Source organism: Macrobrachium rosenbergii, chromosome 13, assembly GCF_040412425.1.
Source record: "Macrobrachium rosenbergii isolate ZJJX-2024 chromosome 13, ASM4041242v1, whole genome shotgun sequence".
Classification (NCBI taxonomy): Eukaryota; Metazoa; Arthropoda; class Malacostraca; order Decapoda; family Palaemonidae; genus Macrobrachium; species Macrobrachium rosenbergii.
In genome coordinates this window covers 30,804,605-30,832,362 of record NC_089753.1, presented here as the reverse complement: position 1 = coordinate 30,832,362, position 27,758 = coordinate 30,804,605, and the positions used below count along the sequence as shown (strand labels likewise).

General features: G+C 37.6%; 2 protein-coding genes across 2 annotated transcripts; one reads left to right on the top strand and one right to left on the bottom strand.

The window, feature by feature from the left end:
• Positions 1–2,689: 2,689 nt before the first annotated feature.
• Positions 2,690–8,217, top strand: LOC136844752 (aspartate dehydrogenase domain-containing protein-like; the record flags this gene model as incomplete). The annotated part of the gene is given in 6 exon segments (XM_067113986.1): positions 2,690–2,775; positions 2,860–2,944; positions 3,811–3,895; positions 3,898–3,989; positions 7,458–7,687; positions 7,899–8,217. Coding segments are annotated over 6 exon segments (768 nt in total), but the record flags the coding sequence as incomplete, so codon positions are not given.
• A 6,103-nt stretch (positions 8,218–14,320) lies between these two features.
• On the bottom strand, positions 14,321–26,554 carry LOC136845121 (ashwin-like). Its single transcript, XM_067114960.1, has 5 exons — positions 26,186–26,554; positions 22,090–22,265; positions 21,133–21,451; positions 15,648–17,399; positions 14,321–15,294 (listed from the first exon to the last, which is right to left on the bottom strand). Exons 1-4 carry the CDS (start codon positions 26,312–26,314, stop codon positions 17,343–17,345), a joined length of 681 nt encoding a protein of 226 aa, XP_066971061.1. The 5' UTR covers positions 26,315–26,554; the 3' UTR covers positions 14,321–15,294; positions 15,648–17,342.
• Positions 26,555–27,758: the final 1,204 nt, after the last annotated feature.

Genomic DNA, 27,758 nt, shown 5'->3' with positions numbered 1-27,758 from the left:
ACAAGAACATTATTTTGTTCTTTTCATGTGTTTATACGTATGAATAACGTTCATTATATATTTGTATGTATACTGGACATCCATGGCGTTCTGATTTTAGGTCTCAGTTCATGTTGTTATCTGACGTCACTTGTTGCAAGTTGTAGACTAATTACTCGATTTCAGCTTACCCGTAGATTTCTTGGTTTTGTCTCTCAGTTACTTTCGACATATTTCTTTTATTGTCCCAAATAAAAAAAAGGAAACTACTATATTTGTCGAATTTAGACTGATCTGTTGTAATCGAAAGTTCCTTTAATTAAGGAATGAAAATGAATTTTGAAAGCATTCGTTGATCGTTTCCAGATTTCCGACCTACATCGATTTTATCATTGCTGTGGAGTTTATCTCAAGATATCACTTGATGAAGTACAGACTTCCATTCTGTGTTACGCTGGCGAAGCTTATACTAACTCAGGAAGCAGGCGATATATTTTTTCTCCCGTAATGCATCTCTTGATGGAAGTAGAAGGCACATTTTCTCCCTTGACAAGAGTCAAAGTCATTTTCCTTATTGATATATCTCGCGATCTAGGAAAATAAAACAGTGATTCTCTCATGTTACATCTCTCAGTAAATGTATCAAACATTTTCTCTCTTGGCACATCTTTCATACTGAACTTTCCAAAAAAATAAAAATAAAAATAAATAAATAAATAAATAAATATATATATAAAATCTAGAAGATACAATTCTTGCAAGCCTTTGCTTAATACAGTTTTAATTGCACCCTCGATTATTGTTACTGCAACCAGTTCACCTAAAGTAATCAACTGGCTTTTATATAAGACTAACTTTTCCATGCATTCAAATATGTAGAGGGCACGGGTATCAAAATACCCTCTTAACTTCCAAAATTTTTCCCATGTTTTGGAAATGCTTGTCAGTGCAAGGCCTAGGACCCAGATGGAAGAATATTAAAAAATTCTGACGACCATAGCAGGATTCAAACCAGCATGCAGAGTATCAGAACAAGGTCAGCTTGGTAAAGTTAAGTATACCTTAGTTTTACCAGACCACTTAGCTGATTAACAGCTCTCCTAGGGCTGGCCCGAAGGATTGGACTTATTTTACGTGGCTAAGAACCAACTGGTTACTTAGCAACGGGACCTACAGCTTATTGCGGAATCAGAACCACATTATAGCGAGAAATGAATTTCTATCACCAGAAATAAATTCCTCTAACTCTTCATCAGCCAGCCGGAGACTCGAACTCGGGCCTAGCGAGTACTAGTCCACAGCTCTACCGACTCGCCCAACGAAGAGCTGTCAGGTTGGTAACCTGACCTAGTTCTGGTCCTCTGCACGTAGGTTCAAATCCTGCCACGGATGTCAGAATTTCTTCATATTCTTCCATTTGGGTATTAGGCTTCGTAGTGACAAGCATATCATTAAAGTGTGAACTCAAAAAGTTAAGAGGGTATTGTGGTGTTATTACAATCACAATTGCTTTGTATGTTTTAACCTGAAGGCCAACCCAACTTGTAAACATTAACCTGTTTATCTTAGTCCTCTAACTAAATTTAACTCTCCTTTCCTGCTTTTCAATTATGGAACGGAATGGAATATAGAGTTTAATCCAAAGGCCAAGCACTGGGACCTACGAGGTCATTCAGTGCTGGAAAGGAAATTGAGAGTAGGTAGGTTTGAAAAGTGTAATGAGAGGAAAACCTCACAGGTGCACTATGAATCAATTGTTAGGAGAGGGTTGAGGAAAGTAAGACGGATGAAAAAGAATATGAACGGAGGTACAGTAAAAGGAACGACAGGGGGTTGCAGCTAGGGGCCGAAGGGACGGTGCAGAGAACCATTTTCAGTTAATATTCTGAGAATATCTTTGAATGAACTTGCGGCACTGTTACGACCATCAACAAATGTCTTCACAGCAACGCCCTCATTACCAACGGTTTAAGTTTTATCTCTTGAATTCCCATTTAGTCTAAGTCTTTATTTATGCCTTTTCCCATTATTTTGCAAGCCTTTTCACTAATTTTCATAATGCTACTTTACATCTCTTACAATTTCCTGTCTAAACATTTCTCACCCATTCTCCCAAAGTTCCTTATTTATATGATTAGCTTGTAGACACACCTTTTAAAATCACTAATTTCTCTGTCAGTGCCCCAAATCTTTGTAGTGTAGACTAGGGAAAGCCTTATGTGCACATCATGAATTTTTACTCAATTTATAAATGGTACTTTCCTAACTATTACTAGCAATATCTTTCCACTTCATTCAGGCTGTTACAGTTAATTTCTTTTTATTGCCCATGCAATACCCACTTGATACAGTCTTGTGTCCTTCCAAGGTAACATAAATAACAGTAACTCTTCTAAGGTCTACCTTTCCACAATAACGGTGTTCCACCTTTAATACTAAGAGTCCTCTATCATATAAGTTTAGCAAAGAACACTACTCAGATTTCCCTGATTTTAATTGATTCCTCTTTGTAAAATATCTTTTCTTTTTGGCTTGTGTATAGAATTACAAGTTGTGGACTTCAACTTGCACCTTTTGATGATAATGCTGCAAAGTTTATTCTTAAATAGTTTTTTTTTTATTAAAATCTGTTCAACCTAAACTCCCTTTCATTAGTGCTAAATTACAAGACTGAAGTAAAATTTTATGCTTTCAGGGAAATATCTGAACAAATGCTGTTCTGGAACGATCAGACCTAGAGTTGGCTTTTGTGTGGAACAGGACCCCTTCAGTTGTGGAGAAAGTTATTGAAAACAGGTAAGCTAACAGTATTTCAGTTTCAGATAGAAATTGTGACATGCCAAACAATGGAATATTAAAAAAAAAAATTTTTTTCTCCAGATACATCTGTCAAGACTTGGAGGAATGTGGCCAGTTCAACCCAGATTTAATTGTTGAAGTTGCTCACCCTGCCATTTCTGAGAAGGTAGGCTAAAATGATCAAAGAGAGAATCCATGTCACTTCTAATCCCCAAAATTGAAAATGTTAATGGGAACAGTAACTACAGTATAATGGTGTTCTATAAAGAACTACGGATACAAAACGACTTACAGCATCACATACACTCCCTTAACAGCAGTTAACCAATGAGGAGAAAACTAAAAAAATATTCATATTTGTTCTCCAGAAAAGCCCATGAGCATTAGACATGAAAAACAACAAATTAAAAGAAGCATAATATACATAAAGGACGTTGTTTCATGCTACAGAGTTTCAAGTATTGTGCGCCCCCTTTCTCAAATTGCAGAACAATGCTGAAATTGCTGTAGACCTTGGCAAGCAAAGTTCCGACACTGAGCTTTGTAATAAAATTGAATGACATTAGCCATAAGTATCATGCATTCATTGGTATTGCCTGATTTATTCACTGTCCAGTGGAACTGGGTGAGGTATTAGACTCAGACACATCTCCTCTTCCCAAAATATTTTCCAATGTTTTCTCATTCCTCCTCACCATTAATAAAGGAATATTATTGCTGTACTGCGTAAATTACTACCTTTTCCTTATGTTAAGGAGTGTAATATCAAGCAGGATGTTTTTAATATTTCCTGGGTTTTTACTTTTAGAAATACAAATTTACAAAATGGAATGACAGTAATCCAAAGTACATGCAAGCTGTTAATTTATAAATTATGATCATACATTAATATTTATGACATGGAGATAATGTAATTATTATTATTATTATTATTCACCTAAATATATTACAATTCAAGGACTAATCTTTCTCCTCAAATATCTGCAGTGTCCTTCTGATTCATATTATAGAGCAATCTTCTCATTATTGCAGTATGGTCCACATTTCTTACAAATAGCAGACTATCTTGTTGGTTCCCCGACTGCTTTAGCTTCACAAGAAACCGAGGATGCTCTACGAAAGCGGCCACGTCCCATGGATTATATATCCCAGCTGGGGCGTTCTGGGGTGGGGAAGACATTCTAAAGATGGCTGACAGAGGGACTCTTAAGGTAAGTATTAGTCAGGGTTCTGTTGCATAATTTCTGTTCTTCAAACTCCTATCAGTAGGCATACAGGCCCTTTAAACTACCGTATAAAATAAAACTACGATGACTCAGAATAAGGTATGACACCAAAAATATTTAGCCGTGTTTGCTAAACATAAAAGCTGTCAATAAAAAAATGTAAGACCACTAACGCTTAATTTACTATAAAGAGAAATAGAACAAGTCACGCCTTTATAATACAGTATTTAAAAAAAAAATGAACTTTGCTTATTACCGAAGTAATGCCACCAATAGAATAAGAATCACTCATTTATATTACGGCACAGTATTTTGAAACCATACTTTACAAGCTTTGTAACGGGCACTTCTAATTTATCTTTCCTAAATAGGATAAATGAGCTCACGTTTCGATCTGAAAGGGGTTCTTTCTAAGAGGGTGCACTTTCTGGGACCTGATCTTATTTTTTCCTTCTGTAACAGAGATTTGGTGAATGGTATTATGCAAAGTCATTATCCTCTCTTAATGAAGTTATCCCAGTAGTGATACCCAACAAGACAAAGCAACCACTGAGGATAAACAGTACAATGGCAAGGCAACCAAAGTATTCACATTTCTAAGCAGAAAAAGACAAAGAACCTGAAGAATTAATGCGATAAATCTACCTTTCAAGCTTGGTGAGACTGAGTGGTCACAGATTTGAGTATAATTCTCCCTTTTCGTACAATTATTGGGGTAAAAGTTCTATTACTTGTTTCAGGTATTATTGGAATACGGTTTACTGAACATTCACTGCAAGGATCATCAAAGTAATAACACTTTTCCTTGTAGGAATAACAAAGGCTCTGATGAAAGAGTTGGCAGGCAAAGATCAAGATTGTAGGAAGCTTACTCACTGTTCATACCAGGTATAAAAAAAATTAATACACAAAACATAAAATACATAAAGAGCCCTTATCATAAAGGGACATTTATAGGTTTTGCTTTGTCATGGTTGATGAAATGTAGACTTCAAAATTACCCTGAGTATGAGAATGAAATAATCAAACAAGCTTCTTGGTAGACAGCCTGGGAGGTCCACTTCTATCAAGTGCTGCAAAACTCTTACAAATGCAACAAACACTCATACACTAACGCTGAGTTCCACCCTGATCAAAGTTTGTTCCAAATGTTCTTAACCCACTATCAACATTTATCAAGATTTTGGGACTTCTAAATAAGAATGAATCTCATCCATTTAACATAAAATATCAAACGAAACATATTCACAAAATATGTCTGGAAATATTAAACACTTGAATATAATCAGACAGTTCCACTTTATCTTTGAGAAATCACAATGCCATTGGTCAGTAGTTATAGGGAGATTCATGCAACATTCAACTGTTCAAAGTTCTTGGGAAATGGTCCAACATAATCTCTTCAGGCAGCACAACTTTGCCGTTTTTGACTGCCTTCTCAAATACATATGCTTTTCCAAAGTGCAATTACTGAAGATGGCTATACCAAAATTCTGACCCTATAGACGATCATTTTGACAAATTATAATCTTAAGAAGTGAGGATCTCAGAGACAAAAAAATTGTGTGAGTAACTTCTCACTTTAATGGCTGGACTAGACCATGACCCTTTAAAACACTAGACATAACTCCACCTATCATTTACAATGACTTCAGCACATTTACCCTTTATTTAGACCCTCAGCCTAAGAGATAACACTTTAGGTCACCAAGCAATGCCTACTAATATACCCAATCATATTCCTATCTTAACCTGACATTCAACCATTCAATTTCAGAACTGTCACCTCAGCAACAAGAGACCCTTCCCCCATAGAAGCTGACATTTTACATCTACATACAGAATTTTTCCCAATAATAAACATTCAATTCAATCCTTGCTTGGTTTAGAAGTGTAGGGTGTGCAACAAAATGACCCGTTGTTCAGTGCAGGCTCAAGGGCATTTAGTCTGAAGGTCTAACTTCAGTCTAATTCACAGTCATGTGTGTTACTGCTTGCAATAACACGACAATTAGTAATTCAATCACGTGATTTAAAAAATCATACATTTGGGTACACGATGAACACAATCACGTAGGCCACGAGACAAAGGACTGGTATGCAAAGAAATCATAAAGATTACGTGTTGATACAATCGGCCGAGGACAAAAACCACGGGAGCTAACAGCCTTGGGTATCCTAAGTCAGGATATGCACTAGGATTCAGAAATTCCAGCAAATTTATAATGAGAGCTGAAATCATACACTCGATACTGCTTTGCATGTTTTATTACCAAACTGATATTTTTGGGGGCATATTTTGTGGTGCTGCTAGATAATCTATGAAATCTGTTATCCTGGAGTCCAATAAGCCATAGGTCTACTGTACCAAAACAATGTGTAAACAAGAATGGAGAGGAAACGCAAGAAAATCATATGTAAAATTTAAAAGTAACAGGAAAATAACAAAAATTATTAGTGAATAAATAGCTTCCGCTCTAAAATGTACTGGATATTGATCACAACACTTACAAAAGGTACTTAATATGCTAATTAAATCCAATGAAGACCCTCATATGCAAACAGCATGCAAAAGAAAACAAGACCCTACTATACTTAGAGCATACAAAACAAGACCCTACTATGCTTACAGCATGCAAAATAAAACAAGACCCTACTATGCTTACAGGATACAAAATAAAACAAGACCCTACTATGCTTACAGGATACAAAATAAAACAAGACCCTACTATGCTTACAGGATTACAGCATGCAAAATAAAACAAGACCCTAGTATACTTACAGCATGCAAAATAAAACAAGACCCTAGTATACTTACAGCATACAAAATAAAACAAGACCCTACTATGCTTACAGGATTACAGCATGCAAAATACAACAAGACCTTAATATACTTACAGCATGCAAAAGAAAACAAGACCCTAGTATACTTACAGCATGCAAAATAAAACAAGACCCCTAGTATACTTACAGCACACAAAATAAAACACGACCCTACTATGCTTACAGCATTCCAACATGCAAAATAAAACAAGACCTTAATATACTTACAGCATGCAAAATAAAACAAGACCCTTCTATACCTAGAGCATGCAAAATCAAGACCTACTATGCTTACAGCATGCAAAACAAAACAAATAAAAACGTGGATGACACCCAAGGATGAAAAATAATGAAGGAAAGGAGTAGGTTAACAAAAGAATAATGCAAGTACATCTCATAATTAGACCAAAAAAGTTATGGATTTTGGGACAGAGTGCATAGTGGCTGATGACTGATGTCTCAATAGGAATTTTGGCACTGGTCTCACTGCTTATGCCACTTACTGTGCCACTGTGGAAGCAGTGGTTTGTAATCCTCATCTCCAATATCAAAATGATACTTTCTTCAGTACAACTTCACAGAGCTCTCTCTTCTAATTTTTATTTCTAATCAATTTGTTACCTGTTCCAGGCCCTAAAAGTTACAATGAAAAAGCACCCAAGCTGCTTTAAACTGGAAGGGACCCTAAAGGCTAAGAATGACAGCATTCACGGCACAGAAGCTGTAGTACTCTACGACGGACCAGTACGCGAACTATGCCCTCTGGCGCCAAACAATGTCAACACTATGGCAGCTGCTGCCATGGCTGCACATAACTTAGGCTTTAATGGGGTGCAAGGCTGCCTCATTTCAGATCCGAAGTAAGTGAGATTGACAATAGTTGTGTGAATAACACTTCCAGTTGTTTCTTGGAACTTAAAAGACTTCAAGTTAAATTCTAAGGGAATATTGTATGGCATTTGTGATAATATAGAACAATAAGATCTTTTTATAAACGCACAAGCTGCACTATTTTTTGAACTATAAAAAATAATACTGCAGTATAAGATGTGTATAATTTTACTACTGCAGATTAACAGACTGGCATGTTGTTGAGGTAGACGTAACAGGACCAGAAGTGGCTGGAAAGAACTTCAACGTGAAAACAGTTCGAAACAATCCAGCAGCACCGGGCGCAGTCACAGGCACGGCAACTTATGCTTCATTCTTATCGTCAATGGTTCGTGCTGGCGGAAAAGGACCAGGAGTTCATCTGTGCTAATTCCTCCAACTAGAAACACCAACACTTTCCAACTGATTTTAATCTTGAAAGGGTCACTTTCCAACTGACTATAGTTTATGAGATGATAAAATCATCTTTCATAAATGTGAATTAAAGTCTCAAGTGCACTTCCTTTATTTTACTCTCCTACCTTACTCATTTCTAAAAACTACCCCTAGCACCATCTTTCAGGAAGCCAATCCATTGCCCATATCTTTGAAGGTGCAGGCTGTTACTAACTTTCCATCTACACAACATCTTTTGGCTTAATCTATAAGAATGCCTGCACAGAAGACGCACAAACACCAAAATCAAATAAAACAAGTAAAATGGAACTGAAAAAGGAATACCAATTCCTTAGCTTCAACTACACAAGCTCTCGCCAGCTTTGCTACGCCTTCGCCTGTATTCTTTGTGGTCTTTCTTTTCGTGTTACATTCGTTATCTTCCCACCTTACTCCCTAACGCCTTTCAGTTCGTCTCGTTCTAGCGTTTACCCCTTATTCAAGAACAAATGCGCTGAGGCAGACCCATGAGTCTAGAAATGAAACAGTGGTCTAGATGAAAGACTTTATGATGACATAATTTCAAGCTGTAGCTTCAGTAATAACACACTTGGGGTCTTGTCAGGTAATAATACCAAGTTCTCTTTCTGTTCTGTACTGTTGCATAGGTCACAAATATCAAAAACTATGTATGAAGTAAGACAAGAGACATCAAAATTAATCTCAACAATTACAGTTATTTATAGATTTTCCGATAATTTCGGTTGCTTCAGAGCAACCACCAATTTTTCCAGGCCCTCTTACACACTGAGTCTAATTAGAGAAGGTTCATACATGTCTTAACACACTGTACTGGAAAGTTTACAAACATACAGTATACAGGCTGTTCTGTAAAAGACATTATCAATGTTAAGTCCTCGAGAACACTGGGCAGCATGATATAAACAAACCTGACCTACAGTACTCTTCAGTGCTTCCTCACAGTGTATGAGAAGCTCTTTGTTATTGCTACTTTACATTACAGTGAGGCATGTTTACAGTATTGCTTACCTAAATCTATGCTGTAACAGTACAGCAATATTGCATGAAGTACAGTTGTACACACAGTAAATATAAACACCTGTAAATGTAAAGAAATTCAATATTGCACTCACCTTAATCTAACAATCATTTAAGCACACAAAATCATGAAAATACCTTTAAAGCATGAAAAAGCCATAAAACTGTCCATATTGCTTTCAAGGTAGAATATTTCTACAACAGAAAAATTTTCCCTCAAAAACTGTTCCTTGTTAAGTGAGGTGATACTTTAGGGAACAAAAGACCTTCTTTCAGAACTAAAGGAATGTCAACAATTAATTTTATCTGATAAATCAGCATGTGTCACATACAAACTGTTGTGTGATCTGAAAAAGCAATACCAACCAATTCAAACTTTCAGAGAGCACATCCTTAAACTTTACAACTGCCTTCAAACGAAACAAAATAGAAAGGCAAGAATTAATGTGACTACAAAATTCTCACACTGATCTCGCTACATTTTGCTGTGAATTGGATGAACCTTTGTTCTGTTGGAATCTTCTGCTCTAACCTAAACATTCTTAGCCCACACTGTAAAGACAAGTTCCTATCAGATGAGTGCTAGGACAACCTTTAACCAGTCAAAAACACTGATATATGAAAAAGAAGCCTTAGAATGGTGAAAAAATCATACCATTTAAATGAAGCTACAATGCCTGCAACCAAACAAGCTGTTCTTTCAGATCTTGTACTACGCACTGTCCCTTGTTAAAGTTTGAAGTAAACTGACATTCATTTTTAAACTTTGAAGTAATAAACTGTCTTTGATAAAATAGTTCACAAATCTGTAGCCTACATACAAAGCATGGTATCAAAACCTGTCAAGTATATTTGGATATATAGTACAATGAAGGGCACAGATATATACAAGATGTACAGCGTAAATAACAACAGTAAATTGACTCTAACCATAACTGCTAAATTTTCAGAAGAGTAAAGATTACAATATTTACAATAACCACTTTAACAGAATTATGTTTCATTCACAATTCTGCAGCGGTTGTCAACGCAGAAAGAATATATTTTTAAGTACTAAAACACACTTCAACAGTCATCAACATTTTTTTGCTAGATAGTCCCAGTTTTAGTGTAAATTTTTTTTTTTTAAATCTATATCTTTTTTCAAGTGGGTTCTTAACTCAAAGCCTTTGGATTTCACATAAAATACTGCTACACAACAGGAATGAGAAAGAGTAAGGAGTCAAAGAGGTCACATCAAACCTAAAATACTAATGTGTGAATAAGGTATATCCCGATGAGTGAAAAGTTCCAAGGAAATTTTTTCTCGTAAAAGTGGGGCATGTTGCCTCCATGGCTGTTAACTTTTATTGAATGTGTTATTTGAGAAATCAAGAATAAAGACAGTAGATGCAGGTGCTAACTTATGGGATGAGAAGATGGGTTGTGAGTGAAAAAAGTATATCTTAGTTTAACCAGACCACTGAGCTGATTAACAGATCTCCTAGGGCTGGCCCGAAGGATTAGATTTATTTTACGTGGCTAAGAACCAATTGGTTACCTAGCAACGGGACCTACAGCTTATTGTGGAATCTGAACCACTATAGCGAGAAATTAATTTCTATAACCAGAAATAAATTCCTCTTATTCTTCATTGGCCGGCCAGAGATTCGAACTCGCGGCCAACAGAGTGGTAGCTGAGAACGGAACCCGCTCGCCCAACGAGGAACTGCTGTGAGTGAAGCATGGTACCGTAGGCAGTCCCCGCTTACCGGCGGTATTGGGTAGTGGCATTCCGGTATGACGGCACTTGTCTAGCGATGCCGTTAACTGGATTTTCGGCGACGGCCGGGAACAGAACCCCCCCGCTGTTAACCACGGACTGCCTTATAGATGATGTCTGTCAACAATATAGTACTGAACTGAGGTTAGTTATGTGAAACTGCTGCAAGAAAAGAAAGTCGATGGTATATGAGTAAGAATGTGGCTCTGAAGATATAATAGTAATATTTTCTTACAAGTATCTGGATGTAAACAGATGAAGCAAGATAGGTAAGACATGTGCATATGATTGGAAGGAAACCTGGAGTGTCTAAAGATACCAAGGCTGGAAGCAATAAGGGACTGTTGAACAAACTCTCCTCTCTGGAACAAACAGAGGACGTCGACAGTTGGCCTTGTCAGATTTCATCAGGTGGATAATTAGCACCAAATTACATGGCATATGCTTTCACATCAAAATTTAGTATCGTGACACAAAACCATAAAATGTAACCATAATTAACATATTTGGATAAATATACATTGCACTGAATGGAATTGAACTGAATCCTTTATTCCAGCTATAAACCATATACATTAAATAGTTTTACATATACTTATCTTTGCAAAAGAGCTTTACAGAGAATATTGCATAAATAGTCATACCTATATAAAATAATTTCACATTAAAAATTTTTTTTTTTTTATAATTTTAATAAATTATGTAACATAAAATACTGTAATTATGAACCAGATAGCTAACTGTTTCCTTTTAAGACGTACAATTCAAAAATGCTTTAGGAAGACTATTATTTGTCTGACTTAGCTGAGGGAACAAACTAACTGTATTTTTCCTTAAAAGTTCTTGAAATGTAGGAATACCAATTCAACAAAATGTTCTGCAGTACCACAGAAGTTGTCCATATTCATAAAAAGTCTCAATGAATTATTACAACAGCCATAAAGTTTTAGTGTATCCTTTCTACTTTCTGGCACGGGTGGAATACTAGTATACAGTGAGGTGCAGAATGATTTAAACAGGTGAACTTTAACATTACCATCGCACTTATGATAACTCGGGAGCAACAGATTGCCTCTCATACACTGACAGTGGCATAACGGTGTGACATACTCATTGTCCCTAAGGTCACAGTTGATATGCATACCTATGCACTGTATCTAAACGACTGGATGACTTCCAACTTCTCTTTATCCACGTACAACTCTGAATCTCCATAGTTAGTGCATCTTTTCTGTTTGACTATCATTACTTTGGTCTTTTCAGCGTTAACTATAAGGTAGTGTTCTTCAAACCACAGCATACACACATTGATATGTTTTTGAAGGGCTTTTCATCAGCATATAAAATGTGATTAATTCTGTTTTCACCTATAGTACATCCTCCCTCATTTTTCCAATACTTTCTGGTTAAACCATCCGTATAAACTGCAAAAAATAAAGCAGACAGAATGTTATCTTGCCTAATACCACATTTTGTCTGAAATGGTGAGGAAAGGGAGTTTCCCCATGCTACTCTAAACCTCTGGGTTGCATACCATTTTTTAGTATTTCTATTATATAGTGGTATTTTTCTCTGCCTTAAAATATCAAACTTCTTTTTATGGCAAACACGATCGAATGCTTTCTTTCGAGAGATCCATGGAACAAAGAGAAACAGGGTACTGTTAGAACGATACAACTCTACGGTTTGTTTTGAAAAACAAAGCCATATCTGTGCTATGAGAGGTTTTATAAGCAAATAGGTTATTCGTTGTTTCAAAATATTTCTGACATCTCTGTAAAATTATACTTTCAAATAGTTTTGATATAATGGATACCAAAGCTACTGGCCTATAATTAGACATATCTGATAGACACTTCTGCTGTTCTTCCCTTACAGAACATATTTTGATATTATGTAGTTAAAATTCCTGGCATATAACTGTGATTAAACAAAAGAGTATATAAAAAAACTGTGGTGAATAAACAGGGCAGGATGAGCATATTTTAAATGCTCCCCAGTTATGTTATCAAACCCTGGGGCGCTAGTTAACTTTAGGCTATGCAAAGCCTCTTTCATGTCACTTACAGAAACTCTTGGAATTTCAGTGTATATTAAGTAGCCTACGGTCATCCACAGGAGGGTGAACTTCACTCCAACACTCAGCTATTTCCTTTTTCCCCAATAAGCCGTTCAACTTAACAGGCAGCGCCAACACCTTTTCTTACTTAATTAATCAGTTTGCCATGGCCTTATCCTCTCCATGTCTTTGGCCATCTTGTTTCTTAATATCACATCCTTCATTCCTTTTGCTACTTTGTGGCATCCGTCACACACTATGGGCAACCTGGTGGCCATCTTGTGAAAGGGTCCCCACCCCCATACTGGCATTCCAAGCAGCTAGCCCTTTTTTGTCAAAATCTAATACAAATATTTCAACCTATTTTCAGGTTTGTATCATCAACTGAATGTCTGCTTGCATTACGTGCTCCACTAACTGTACACTGCTTATGATGTTCATGGCTCTATGCATATTTTCTGAACAGATAGCACAAGTGTGTATATACATGCCAAGAAAAGGAAAGTTCTGGTGCTGGAGGAACTATTATCTTTACATTTACAGACTCAAATTTAGTTAGGTCTGGTTGGGAATGATGGTGGATACTACAGCATAAAATATAAACCAAATAGAGGAAGAGTGTGTGTGTTACTGTATTAGGCTTTAATGTAAACATGCCTCAGTTCTCTCTCTCTCTCAGCACTGTACATATGTATCCTTTAATGCAGTTGACGATGCCATCGTATGCTGCTGGCTGTGCCCCTTGCGTGCGAAATTTAAAATATTTTCAGTATTGTCGTATCAGTACTGCTTCGTAATTTCGAGATCATCAGAACTGCTAACCCCATCGCAAACTTGATTTACCGTAAAATGAAACATCATAAATTGGGAAATACCTGCAGACTGAAACTGCATACAAAAGTATGATTATACACGTCTAGTACAATCTGTGCTGTTATACAGACATGGATCATGGTATGACAGTGAAATTATAGGTAAAACATTTTGTTGATTTGAAAATAAAACTTTAGAAAGGACAGTGAATTACTGTATAATAAATTACAGATGTTTTGTATGTACATGAGGCAATGGCGATGGATGGGGCATGTCCTTCGTACAACCCCAGGAAGATGACTATAGAAGTGTTTGCTGGGCTCCTGTGAGCACCACAAAAGCTGTAGGACCAAGTACTACTTTGATGAGGCCTGTGAGAAGGGAGGCTGGAGATGAGTACAGATTTGTAGAAGACAAAGCACAAGAAAGATATGAGTGACAGAATTTCACAGACAACCTGTGTTTCACTCAGTGTCGAAGTCCACGATAATGATGATTATACTTTCCCACCCAAAGGTAACAAACTAACAAAGAAAAGCTACAACAGTTTTTATTACTCTCTCTAGCTAGTCATCAGAGACATTCTCTCATGCTTGCTCACAAGGTTCAAATATAACAAACACCAAAACCAAGCCTGAGTTGCGTACAAGTCTAAAAAAGTAAAGCAGCCTGAGGTCTTACCCAAAGGCTTAAAATTTGAAAACCTCCTACAGTATACTAAAAAGATTGTCATTACTGGTTATTCAACATTTATAAAAGTTAATTACTTCTGCATCTAAACCCAGTGAAAAATTAATACACCAAAATAATGAAATCTTAGGAAGATCGATTAAAAATAAACCTTCCTTTTACAAGATGGTAAATCATGTCCTATCATTCATTAAACATGTTTCCATAGCAAGTTCCCTCAGTGCACTGCTTGGAAATAAAGTAAACATATGGATATTTAGGAGTACTCAGTACTATCTTCAACTGACTGGCGTTTTTATTTGTAGTTGCTATTTGTAGCAACTTGGTTAGCCTAACCTGGTAAATTCGACTTATTACCTTACACAAGGTGGCAATCAAATAACAAACGTTCTAGTCTTGGGGTGGACAATGACCTTTTACTCTCAGGTTTGAGTTCTGTTGCTTGTGGGGATAATCAATGCATATCTTTTCTACACTTGCTTATTTACTTTTTGATATCTATGTGGTCTTTATTTGTCAGCTATTAGCTATAATCAATTCATAACAAATATTCAGCTTGCTCACTTCTTCACAATTTTGGGCATTATGTTTTGTGAAAATCCAATATACAAGTTCAGGACTCTTTGGTTTGTCTAACCCTTAAACGCCGACTGGACGTATCGTACGTCGACTAAAATTGTCTGTTGGGTGCCAAGTGGATGTACCGTCGTCAACTACAAAAAATTTCAACCTTTGGTCAACTTTGACTCGACCGAAATGGTCGAAAAACGCAATTATAAGCTAAAACTCTTACATTCTAGTAATATTCAATCATTTACCTTCATTTTACAACAAATTGGAAGTCTCTAGCACAATATTTCGATTTATAGTGAATTTTTGAAAAAACTTTTTCCTTACGTCATGTACCTTCATTTCAGAAATTCTTTGGTCATTTTAATCGTAATGTTTGCAACATATTACGTTACAAAAGTTTTATAAATGGAAATGTGCGCAATTTCATGTAGAATACAACAGAAAATAACTCATGGTTGATTTTTATCAGTTTTGAAATATTTCCATATAAATCAATAAGTGCCAAAATTTCAACCTTCGGTTTTAACTCGACCGAAATGGTCGAAAAACGCAATTGTAAGCTAAATCTCTTACATTCTAGTAACAGTCAATCATGTACCTTCATTTTGGAACAAACTCTCTAGAATATTTCGATTTATGGTGAATTTAAAAAAAAAACTTTTTCCTTACGTCCACACAGTAACTTAACATCTCAGAAATTCTTTGTCATAATGTTTGCACCGTTTTATTTTAGTCGTTACATAAAGTTTTATATATGGAAATGTGCGCAATTTCATGTAGAATACAACAAAAAATAACTCATGGTTGTAGCTTTTATCAGTTTTGAAATATTTTCATATAAATCACGATAAATCGAAAAATTCTACTTTTGGTCAACTTTAACTCGACCGAAATGGTCGAAAACTGCAATTGTAAGCTAAAACACTTGCAGTCTAGTAATACTCAATCAATTACCTTCATTTTGCAACAAACTGGAAGTCTCTAGCACAATATTTCGATTTATGGTGAATTTTTAAAAAAACTTTTTTTTACGTCCAGCTGGCGTTATTTAATTCATGCATCATTTTATGATAATATTTTCTCTGTGTTGCTTTGATCGTTTTACAATTTTTATATACCAAAATCATTGCAATTTAGTGTACAATACAAAGAATAAAAAAATAACTTGTTAGCTTTAACCGTTTTGCTCACAGCACGATTTGTATACAATTATATATGAAATATTTTTGTTGCGCTGTCATATATTTCAATATTTATATATGATAATGATATTTTTTCATTTCTGATAGGTTGCATACTAAACTTCAGGCAATGACAAAAAAAAAGGAGCAAAAATGAACTCTTAATCTTAAAAACTAAGCGTGCTGTGATTTTTGAAAAAACTTTTTCCGGCTTTGGCGCTAACTCCCGAACGCCGCCGGCATACGACAGACACTTTTGTAAATAGAGGCTCGGCGTTAGAGGGTTAATAATATATGTGTACTGTATATAAACTGAAGAGTTAAAATGTCAATAAATGTGTAACCTAAAAAAAGATATCTTCAAGCAATACTCTGGAAACCTTGTGGGTGTACTGCACATGTCTAAAAACAAAACTACATAGACTCTACTTACACAGTTTTCATGAGGAAAATAGGCATATGCACATTTATCAGTCTAATGATTCTTAAATTAGTGTTTTCATTTAAATTACAGCATAGCAACACCCAAGGTTCTCAAAACTACAGTACCGAAAACACTGAACATAACTTAAAAAATGTGAAGCCGAAATCGAAGCTGTATTCTATTAATTACAGCAACACTCCTTCCACACTGTGTGGATTAGGTCTGGCAAATTTACAACATTAAAAACCAATAAGATAAATCAAAGATAAAAACATGGTCTGAAGTTCTATAAAGTCAATCTTTTGATTCTACTTCAGCAGACAGTATTGCTTCAGTAACAAACTCACACGTCTTCTCACAGGAACAAAAAGAACATCGTTCTGTTAACAGTCAAATTGTACTATAGTGTCCAAGTATGATGAGCCACTTCAACAGTACTAAAATGCACTACGCATGAAAGATGAGGGTGAAGTAACTTAAACAAAACGTTTCTGACAACGAGATCACAAACATACATATCTCTGCAAAGAACTCTCCTAAGGTGTAATTTTTACTAGAAAATGTCAATGGAGCTTACAACTACATACAATACATTAGAAAGGGGTTAGCCCAAATTACAAATCCATCAGAACGGATCCCCCTCTACTTGGACACTCAAAGGAGTTATATACTGTAATGAACATATAACTTACGGCCACGATATATCTCGTTTCAATTTGACTTTCTGTTTGCTGTCGCTTGAACTCTGCAAAAGAAGAAAATAGAAGATACAATTTGCAAACCTCTGCCGTTTTAGTTAACTCATTCAAACTAGTACTGCAAACCAACTGCACTTGATGATAGCAGACTTCTATGCTGAATGCTAAAATGTTTTAAGAAAGACAAAGCTAATCTCTTGAATATGTCAATGATATGGTTATACTAGGCCCTAAGGAAAGCTGAAACTCTTTTAATGTTTAGCTTCATCCTTAATATGCAATTTTTGGGATAACTGAAAAGGGTGAGACGAATGATAAATAGTTGTGTACCAGTACACTATTTCTGTAATGTTTCAACACTTCCAATCAGTACAGAGACTTCTCTACATGAATAAGACTCAACATACATTAAGGATTCAGAAAACACAAAAAACTAAAGTAAAACTCAGAAAATACAAAAAACTAACGTAAAACTAAGTCAAAGAATTGAAATTCTTGGAAAACACATTAACTGACCCATGATTTTATAAGCACACAAATTCCCTGCTTGTCACCAAGATATTCACAGACAAGAGCGTAATGTTAGTGTTTGACTTTTCTAGAAAAACTGATAATGCTCTTGAATGTTTATTGCTTGTCTCTAATTTTATTTCATATTTCTACGGACTCTAAAGGGGATTTATATATTGTACCCTATCATAATCTCTCACATGTTAAAAGCAAACTTTTACTATCAATCTATTAAACACAAAATCAAGACCCTACTCTTAGATGTCTTTCGTTCATTCATAATAAAATACCCATTTCTTACATGCTAACTGATCATCACTGCAGTACATTTTGTATTTAACTTTTGAGAATCAATTAAAAGTACTGGACATACATATTATAGACCTTTCTATCACAGTAGCACTTTTTTACTTTAACTAACACTTTCCATGAGTGTGTGTGTGTGTGTATCATAGCTAATGCCTTGATGTTTGTTCAGTGATAACAAATGCATATTTTTTCCATGTTTGTTCTAAGTTAAGTATACCTTAGTTTAACCAGACCACAGAGCTGATTAAAAGCTCTCCTAGGGCTGACCTGAAGGATTAGACCTATTTTATGTGGCTAAGAACCAACTGGTTACCTAGCAATGGGACCTACAGCTTATTGTGGAAAAAATGTCTTTCCTTTTAGGTGACGAAAACAAATAAAAGAGAAGGAAGAGAAGTCTAGGTGAGCCGGTCCGTACAAAAGAGGAAAGGAGAATACCAGACTCTCTACAAGGAGCTGGCCAATGATGAAGTCAAGTTTTCCAATAACTTTAGAGCTCACTTCTGTAGTCTTGCAGGGTCCCTACCTTGGTTGGTGATGGGTTACACACCCATCATTAGCCTTGGTCCCATGAATGAGTACTTACAATTAACCACCCCAGTTCCTCGTTGGGTGAGTGGGTTCCGTTCTCAGCTATAACTCTGCTGGTCGCGAGTTTGAATCTCTGACCGACCAATGAAGAATAAGAGGAATTTATTTCTGGTGATATAAATTCATTTCTTGCTATAATGTGGTTCGAATTCCACAATGAGCTGCAGGTCCCGTTGCTAGGTAACCAACTGGTTCTTAGCTATGTAAAATAAATCTAATCCTTCGGGCCAGCCCTAGGAGAGCTGTTAATCAGCTCAGTGGTCTGGTTAAACTATGATATACTTATTTATAGTTAACCCACTTTTAGATGGAGATTGTGATTTTTGTACATAGCTACAGCGCATCTGAAAGGACGACTCTCATCTGTGAACATTCCTCCACTTCTGATGGAAAGGCAGAGTCTTCCAGTTCAAGGTCCTTAGTTTCAGATTGGCAACAAACAGGCGGTGCAAAATACAAGCGGAGAGTACTCATTTCATGTCTCATGCCATTAAGGGAAATTCTGACAGGGAAATATTAATCTTGATGATGATTTTACCCGATACCAGTGAGCCACATCTTTTGACTAAAAAAGCTGCTCTGAAGGGATTATTGATAAGTGACGGATGAACATTGGACTGATACGTTGTACAGCTAGGTGAAAATGACCACAGGAAAGGTGTTGAAGAGACTGTGAAAAAACCTTTAGTGTATTGCACACATCACACTGTAACCCCACCAAGATCTTGGGGACTACAAATAATCAATTATAAAAGCTGGTGACCAGTGCCAGTCATTTTCTACACAGCCCAACCTCCATCACTGACCTTACCTCACTGTCTACCTCTAGGAATCTTTCTAAATTCCTCTTTCAAGTTTTAAGGTCTTTCTGCCTGAATGGAAGGGCTAATGTTCAGTCTTGGGGAGGGGGAATCTGTGGGCCTGTCAGAAAAAGTCTGCGACCTACTGAACAGACACTGACTGAAGAGACCCCTACCCAGGAGTCAGCAGATCTAGATGTCACTCAACTTGAGGCAAACCCAGAACAATCAAAACTCTGTTGATCATCCATCAAAACAGATTAAATGATGGAGTGTGGACTTCCAGGTTGCCCCATGGATATTGGAATGCTACTTCCATCTCTGCCTGGGGATTGGAACAGGGCAACAAAATACTGGAAGCTTTCTGTTCAGCCTGAAAGCAAACAAATCTAGCATAGCAATCCTGAGCAAACAGCCTCTCAACATTTGAGGAAGTAAGGACCACTCTGTTCCTATAACCTGACCCCAGCAGGTGAGCTAACGTGCCAAAACATACATCCTAGTAGACAGGCCAACAGCTTGTTGAACTGTCCACTCATGCATCTACAAATGTCAACTTCCAGTGAAGAAGAGAACCTGTCCCCTTCTACTTGGAACGTGCACCATGGGTGATGAGTGTTGTTTATCAGAACTACCAAATGACATAACTTTTAATAGAAAATTTGCAGGATAAGCAACGCTTCTTCCATTTCTAGAACATTGATGTGCAAATGAGGTGTGTCTGTCCTAGGGCCACACACCCAATTCTCAGGTGAGCAACCTATCCCTGCCTTTCAGGAGGAGAGGAGTTTAGAAAAAGAATCATTCCAGCTTGTGCAAATGGTACTCCCTCCTATAAAAGAGGCAATGGTTTGTATTTCCAAAGGAAAATATATATTTGAATTTAAGAACATGGAATTGACTTGAATTTCCAAAAAACCAATTCATACGTCCTTACTTTTGGTTTTGGTTAATAAATTGATCTATTTTAATCTTTAAATGATTTGCAAAGGGGGCTGAAAATGTAGATTATATAATTGTATGAATACTGAACTTAGTTTTAGGATATACTCTGGTTTCTTCGTTGAATTGCTGATACCGCTTAAAATCAGCCCAGCTTTCAATTTTTTAGGGAGTTTGAAGGCACGTAAGCACTTCTTACTTCTGTTATTCACATACTACAGACTCACAATGTGAAATCAATGAATGACTGGTTTTCTATTCTTATAATTTACCTAGGTTAGGAAATAACCATATGTTCACAGCAAAATTACTATGCATATTTTCATGGAGAAAATTATCTATTCTGCCAAAGCGTGATGGAACTTTGTTAGATTTTTCAAAGTACTTGATAATGGTGAAAAAGAACTGAGAGTACAAGTTACCAGAATAGCATCAACAATTCTACAACGTTCTTTAGCTCGTTGTTTTTCCTTTTTCACCCTTCAAGCAAAATATAACTGACAGATACTGAAAACATGAGTCTATAGTTAGTTGGAGCTTTATAAATGGTCAGTTTTCTAATTTTAGTCCAGTGATATCAAAAGTCATACTTTTTTCTTTACGTAAATACACAATGTCCTCTACTTACATCTTCGTGCCTCCGTTTTTCTGACGACGAGCTACTTAATTTAATTTTCTTAACGTCTCTGCTGATGTAGTCATCTTTTCGTCTCTCCCCGTCGTCTTTTCTTTTATCTCGGTCTTTCCCCTTGTCTCTGTTCTGTTCTTCCGCACGGTTACTTCTTACTTTATGCTCTTTTATTATGATATCATCTAGGCTTTTGGGAGCACTTTTATAACCAGAGGGCGGAGGCTTAAGACGATCCCTGGATGAACTGCCGTGACTTGAATATTTCGAGGAAGAGTAATGTGAGCTACTCTTAATATCCTTCGGGTCTATAAGCAACCTGGAAAAGGCCAAAAACGTTAAACCTGCTATTTACCATACTAACCCCTAAATAATTTCCACTGATATACTTTTCATACGTTTTATAAGATAAACTGAAGATCACTGCACGTTATTCCTTCAAAATCAGTATGGACTGTCTACAGCAGGGAAAGATGTTTATTTTACACATACCAACTTGCAAGCAAGAACAGAGAAGAAAGATTAGCATAGGTTTCATGTGGAAAACATGTAGGATAATAGGTTAGAGAAACCTATGACTTTCAGAAGTATTAGCACAAAGAGTAAGATATGTTGCGGACGCCTTCTGCACGGGTGGGTTCACCTTTGTTTTATTCTCAAGACCTACCTTCTGTTAAGGAAATGGATTACTGCTGAACAAAAATGTATACAATATACTGCGTATACACTGTATGAACAATAAATGTTTTCCATGAATAAGGAAAGGGATATTCTCTGACTTCAGAAGAATTTCAACGAATGCTGTTTACAATTGTGAAAAAAATCAATAATGGGGTAAATGTAAAAGTGCGCATGCAATAAAAGCTTTAAACTACGCAGAGGACAGAATTTCGAAAGACATTCTTGCCAGAAACAAACAACATACCACGCCTTATACCATCGCCACTCCGTACTTACTTCTTCCAGTCTTCGCTCTCAATCTTCCTTTCCCTCTTCTGCCTAGCCCTCTTCAGAATTTTCCCTCTTCTGTTTTCACGGTACTCGCGCTGGTATTTGGGCGAGATGTGCTTGTAAAATATTTTCACAATAGTTTTTCGGTCGGCATTCACTAACAGGGACGCACCGATGCCTCTCTGTCAAAAGTAAGAATGAATAACTATGGCAAAATTTACATGAGTAAGCAATGTTGAGCAAGATTAAATCTTTAATTACCACACACTGCATGACAATGAAACTATATCTACAGTGAACCCCCAGTATTCGCGGGGGATGCGTCCCACACCCCCCAGCGAATAGGTCAAATCCGCGAATGCTTAAAACCCCTCTAAAAACACTTAGAATTGCCCATTTTGATAGCTTAAACCAAGAAAAACCCTGTAAAAATGCTTATATCTGAGTATTTTAATAGTTTTATCACAAAAAGTGCATTTATTCATGAAAATTATATGAAAATACAGTAATTAGTGAATATTTCTGTGAAAAATACCGTGAATGGGCGAATTTTCCGCGAATGATGGCTAGATGTGTTCCACAGAGAAACCAGCGAATGCGTGAGTCCGCGAACCATGAGAACACGAATACGGGGGGTATACTGTACTAGATTCTGTCATTTTAGAAATATAGTAAAGCCATTTCTTTTACATATTACTGTCAGCTGGGCTCCTGTGGGCACCATAAGAGTTGGAGGACCCACACCTACTTGGATCTGAACTAAGACAAGAGGGGCTGGAGATGAGTGGAGATTGGTGGAAGATAAAGCACAAAAAAAAAGATGAGGGGTGGGATTTTCACAGTTGCGTTCGAGGCGATGATGATGACAATGAGATACAATTCAATGTAAATTACACCTCCATCAGCCACTAAGAAGATAAAAAAAAAAAAAAAAAAAAAAAAAAAAAATACAAAAACTGATAAAATAAAATGATAGTGTAGCAGACTTTCAAACGGTTGTTTGTGCTGTTTAAGTATTTATTACTCTAAAGATTTGGGTGTCTGTAAATGCTGTTTACCATTAAACGAGCATTAATATGGTTACTGTCTATTTGCTAGTGGTTGCTTCCAGGCTGTTTATATTTTAACGTTTAGTCTTTAGTAGCAAGGTCTGACTGACAGACCATAAGTGAATACGCTCTTGTTTTAAATTTGGATAACTGTTTACATACAGTCGGGTGGACTTTGTGAGTGATATTAATATTTACTGTATTAGTCACTATTAAGTTGCATTTTGTTGTATCTATTTTATTCTTTGCATTTAAATATTTTGTCTTTATTTTCGTTATACCATTAGCAGTTCGTATTTTTGTCATTACTTTGTGCAGTTTTATTTGTCATTTATTTTATGTTTTTTCTTCTCTGTAGACTTCACCGAATAAAGAGACGTGGTAGAAGTGGTTTTCCTTGACTTGTGGAATCTCATCGTTGTCCAAATTAGATAGGACGGTAATTCCTATACTAAAAAAAAAAAAAAAAAAAAAGCCTCATTTTCCTTTTGGCATCAGGAACTAGGCAGGCTGGTTCAGGTGTTTATGATAAAAGGCTCTGGTTTGTATACCCAGGAAAAATACAAATTACTGTACTTTAAAAACTTGTATTTTGTTCCCCTGGGAATGAAAACAACCCCCTTTTAAGCGAGACGCTCACTCCTTTGGTGAGAGGGTAGTTTCCGAACTGATGGGCAAGCTGAATCTCCACCCAGAAATGTCACTTCCCAGTCAAGATAGTAAGCAGGGAAGCTCTTGCAACCTCCTACCTGGTCTAGGATGGAGATGCCACAATGCTAAGGCCCTATAAGAAAGCAACTGAAATTGGGTTAGTAAAAATTGACAGATTCAGACTGTAGCTCAAATCCAACCACCATCTCCCAACCCCTAGTTAAAAGCCAAAGCTCTTCCAAGGCTGGATGCTCAACTGTGTACCTTACCCGCATCTCGAGCCAATCCAGTACAATATACTTGGCCCAAGCTGCTGCCTTGCACAAGAAGCAAGAAGAATGAAGAGCAGAACCTGGCCCCTCTAGCCTGACGCCCTCCAAGTACCTAGGCTGAATAGCCACCACAACTTTTCTGTAAAAGAAAACTATTGACATGGCTATTTGTCTCTCCATCCACACTTTTTCTGTCGCCCTCAGATCTTAAAAACTACCGAGGCTAGAGGACTGCAAATTGGTACGCTGATCATTCACCCATCTGGCACCGCTACAGGTGCCAACAACACACGCCACCACTGGGCCGTGGCTGAAAGTTTCACGGGTCATGGCTGAGAGTTTCATACAGCATTATATACTGAAAACTAGATTACGCCAAAGAAACTTTGGCGCATTTTTTACTTTTTTATCTGGAGGCAGTAGAAACGAAATGTAGCCTAAACCTGACCCGTTGTTCTGCAATTATCCTCTAGAACCAAACATGGTTTCGCACTCAGGCCTCACCAAACCATTAGAAACTGAGAAGGGAAAATGACACTGTGGCACCAATTTCAGGTACTGCCCTTCTTCCTGTTCATACCACTGGGAGGGGAGGGCTTTTCAGAGGGAACATGACATGACGTAGCCAGACTTATCTTTACCTAACCTAACCTCGGATGGTAATTCTAAGCTGGCTGTCCGCGGTGAGCTAGACTATGGCAAAGCGTTAAGGTCTAAGCCGGCATTCCGCGGCAAGCCCCCCACCCCTCCATAGCTAATACGGCAAAATTGTAACCAGTAAACACCCCTAAAAATACAAACTAATGTATCCTAGAGGCGTTTACTGGTTACAATTTTGCCGTATTAGCTATGGGGGGGGGCTTGCCGTGGAATGCCGGCTTAGACCTACCCTGCGTTAGGTAATTAAAGTCGTGCAGTCTTCAAAGGTCAATTACAGTTTAGTTACAACTGGCCGACAAAATATTACTTTAAATTCTTGTAAAGCAAGTAAAATAACATAGAAAAACGCCAATTGCCACAGTCTAGCTCACTGCGGACAGCCGGCTTAGAATTACCCCTCGGATGCCGTGCCTTACCCTGGATGGGCAGGGGACTTGCCCCCCCCCCTCCATCATAAGTCGTGACCCCTCACTATGCACGGAGAGAGAGAGAGAGAGAGAGAGAGAGAGAGAGAGAGAGACTTATGATGTCAGCGCAGCAGTGAATGTGTGATGTTGCGAGTCCATCCAGGCTAGGCATCCAAGGTTAGGCAAAGGAAAAGTTCGATTAGGGTATAGGGTAAAACGCTGCTGATGACGCACACACTGAATCCTCAATTTACAACTTCACACTTGCTATTTAGCCTATTCCCTCTGAAATGCCTACCGGGCCTCCAATAAACCACTGGGAAAATTGTGGTAGTATGCAGAGTAAGGAGACAGGTGCATTTAGCTGTTATTTTTTTTTTTTGGGGGGGGGGTGTCTGGGGGGCCAAAGCTCCCCTGGCTAGGTCAGGGTATGGTGACCCAAGTTAGGTTAGGCAGGTAAGGTTAGGTCAGGTCAAGGAGGGTAGTTTGCAGAACGACGGAACAACCTCAGAACGGAAGCTTAATCCATCGACTCCCATGTTTGGTGTTACTTGGGGGGGATCAAGGGGGGGCAAAGCCCCCAAACCCAGCCAGGTCAGGGCATGGCGCCCTAAGTTAGGTTAGGAAGGTAAGGTCTGGTCAGGTCAGGACAAGGAGGGTAGTTTGCATGTTAAGTGTTACTTAGTAGGCTAGGGGGGGTCCAGGGGGGCAAAGCCCCACCCCAACCCAGCCAGGTCAGGGCACGGCGCCGTAAGAAAGGTTAAGAAGGAAAAGTCTGGTCAGGTCATGAAATGGGTGGCATTCTAGGAAAGACTCAGTCAAGGGTTCCACCCGAAAACCGCAGGCAGTTCCCCACTGGCCCCACTTAGGGGGGGGGGCCACCAAAACTACGGCCAAACATGGTCCAAGGGGGGTTTGTCGTCCGGTTCCACCAAGGACCTCCAAAATAAAGAATACTTCCTAAGTTCGGCAACGAAATGCATCTGCGTAATACCTCAAAGGCCTTGGCAGTGGAGGCCATGGACAGGAACTACTACTACTACTACTAGTAGTAGCAACTCACCTCTTTCAAAATGGTCTCCATGAATTGCACCGGCAGTATTTCCGGCTGCATGTAGCTGATTTCATTCTTCTTTTCGTCCTCCTCGGGGGCATCGAATGTGATCTCGCGTCCGCGTCCACGCCGGGCCATGATGATTTTGTTTTGGCCCGAACCAAAACAACAAGCCAGGGAGCTAACACGATTTCACGGTTCCGAGGAATTTCGGGTCGTTCGTTCCAGAGATAAGATTATACTGCGTTGTTGTACTCTGTGCTCCCGTCATGTGTTATAGTAAAGTTTTTGTTGTTGTTGTTGATGTTGTTGTTTGGGAATTTCCAACGCACTTTTATTTAATAGTTCACTTGCGGGCTGCTGCCGCAGAGCTAGAGAGGCCCGTGCCAGCACAAGGCTGGCTTAATCTAGACAGGTAGAATGGGTCACAACTTATGTTTTTAATTGCAAATCACAACTGAAAGCTTGATGAGATCATTGCAAAACAAGACGACCTCAATTTAAGCTTAGGCGCTGCTTAAGAAAACTTTTATGAACGCTCAACATTTTCAAAGTGAGAGGGGGTCTCTTGGAGTAGAAAAACACGAAGCGGAAATGTGAGTTCGTGTATGGAGGCGTTGCCTTCAATTTGAAAAAATGACAAGGTGAAAAAGGTGGATGGCATAGAATCGAAATCCTTGGGAGGCGATGGCGCAGAACCTGGAGGTGAATATCACAATTTGTTTGATCAAGCCCTGAAAGTCTTGATTGTTGTGTTAGCCCCTGAAGTAATTTATATATCTTTGTACCTTTATCTGCTCTTGAAACTTTCTTGACAGTTCTGTTCGCCGTGGGAGGTAAATATTATTGGGATTGGGCAGCTGCTTTTTTTATAAAGACTTAATTAAGCTTTGCAGTCAAGTAACTTTACTGCTTAAGCTTCTGTTGGAGGTATATTGTGACTGCACTTTATGATGTTTAAGTTAGGTGTCTTTTACATTTCACGTGCCAGCCCCCAAGGGTAAATATGTTAGCTTTATGATTATAAGTCCTTTTTTTGCTTTTGTTGTCTATACTTTATGCAGTATACCTCATTGGTTGTTAGACCGGATGTACTGATGTAAGTTAGGGCTACAGGACCTTTGTAATTGTAAGATCTTGGGAAAATATGGTTGAACCACCTTGTAGCCTTCTAGTTATAAAATTCGGTATTATTTTACTTATGGACATTAATTAATTGCTTTCAACATAAAATATAGGTTTTTCTGTTGTATTATGATGTGATTTGAATGATTTTGAGGTTTATTTCCATCGCAAATGAATACTTATCCTTCCCCGGCAAATGATATATACAAAATTAATAAAATTACGACTTGTCAGAATACTGCACCCCCCTCTCCATAGCTAATACGGCAAAACTGTAATCAGTAAGCAGTTTTGCCGTATTAGCTATGGAGACGGGGGTGCAGTATTCTGACAAGTCGTAATTTTATTAATTTTGTATATATCATTTGCCGGGGAAGGATAAGTATTCATTTGCGATGGAAATAAACCTCAAAATCATTCAAATCACATCATAATACAACAGAAAAACCAATATTTT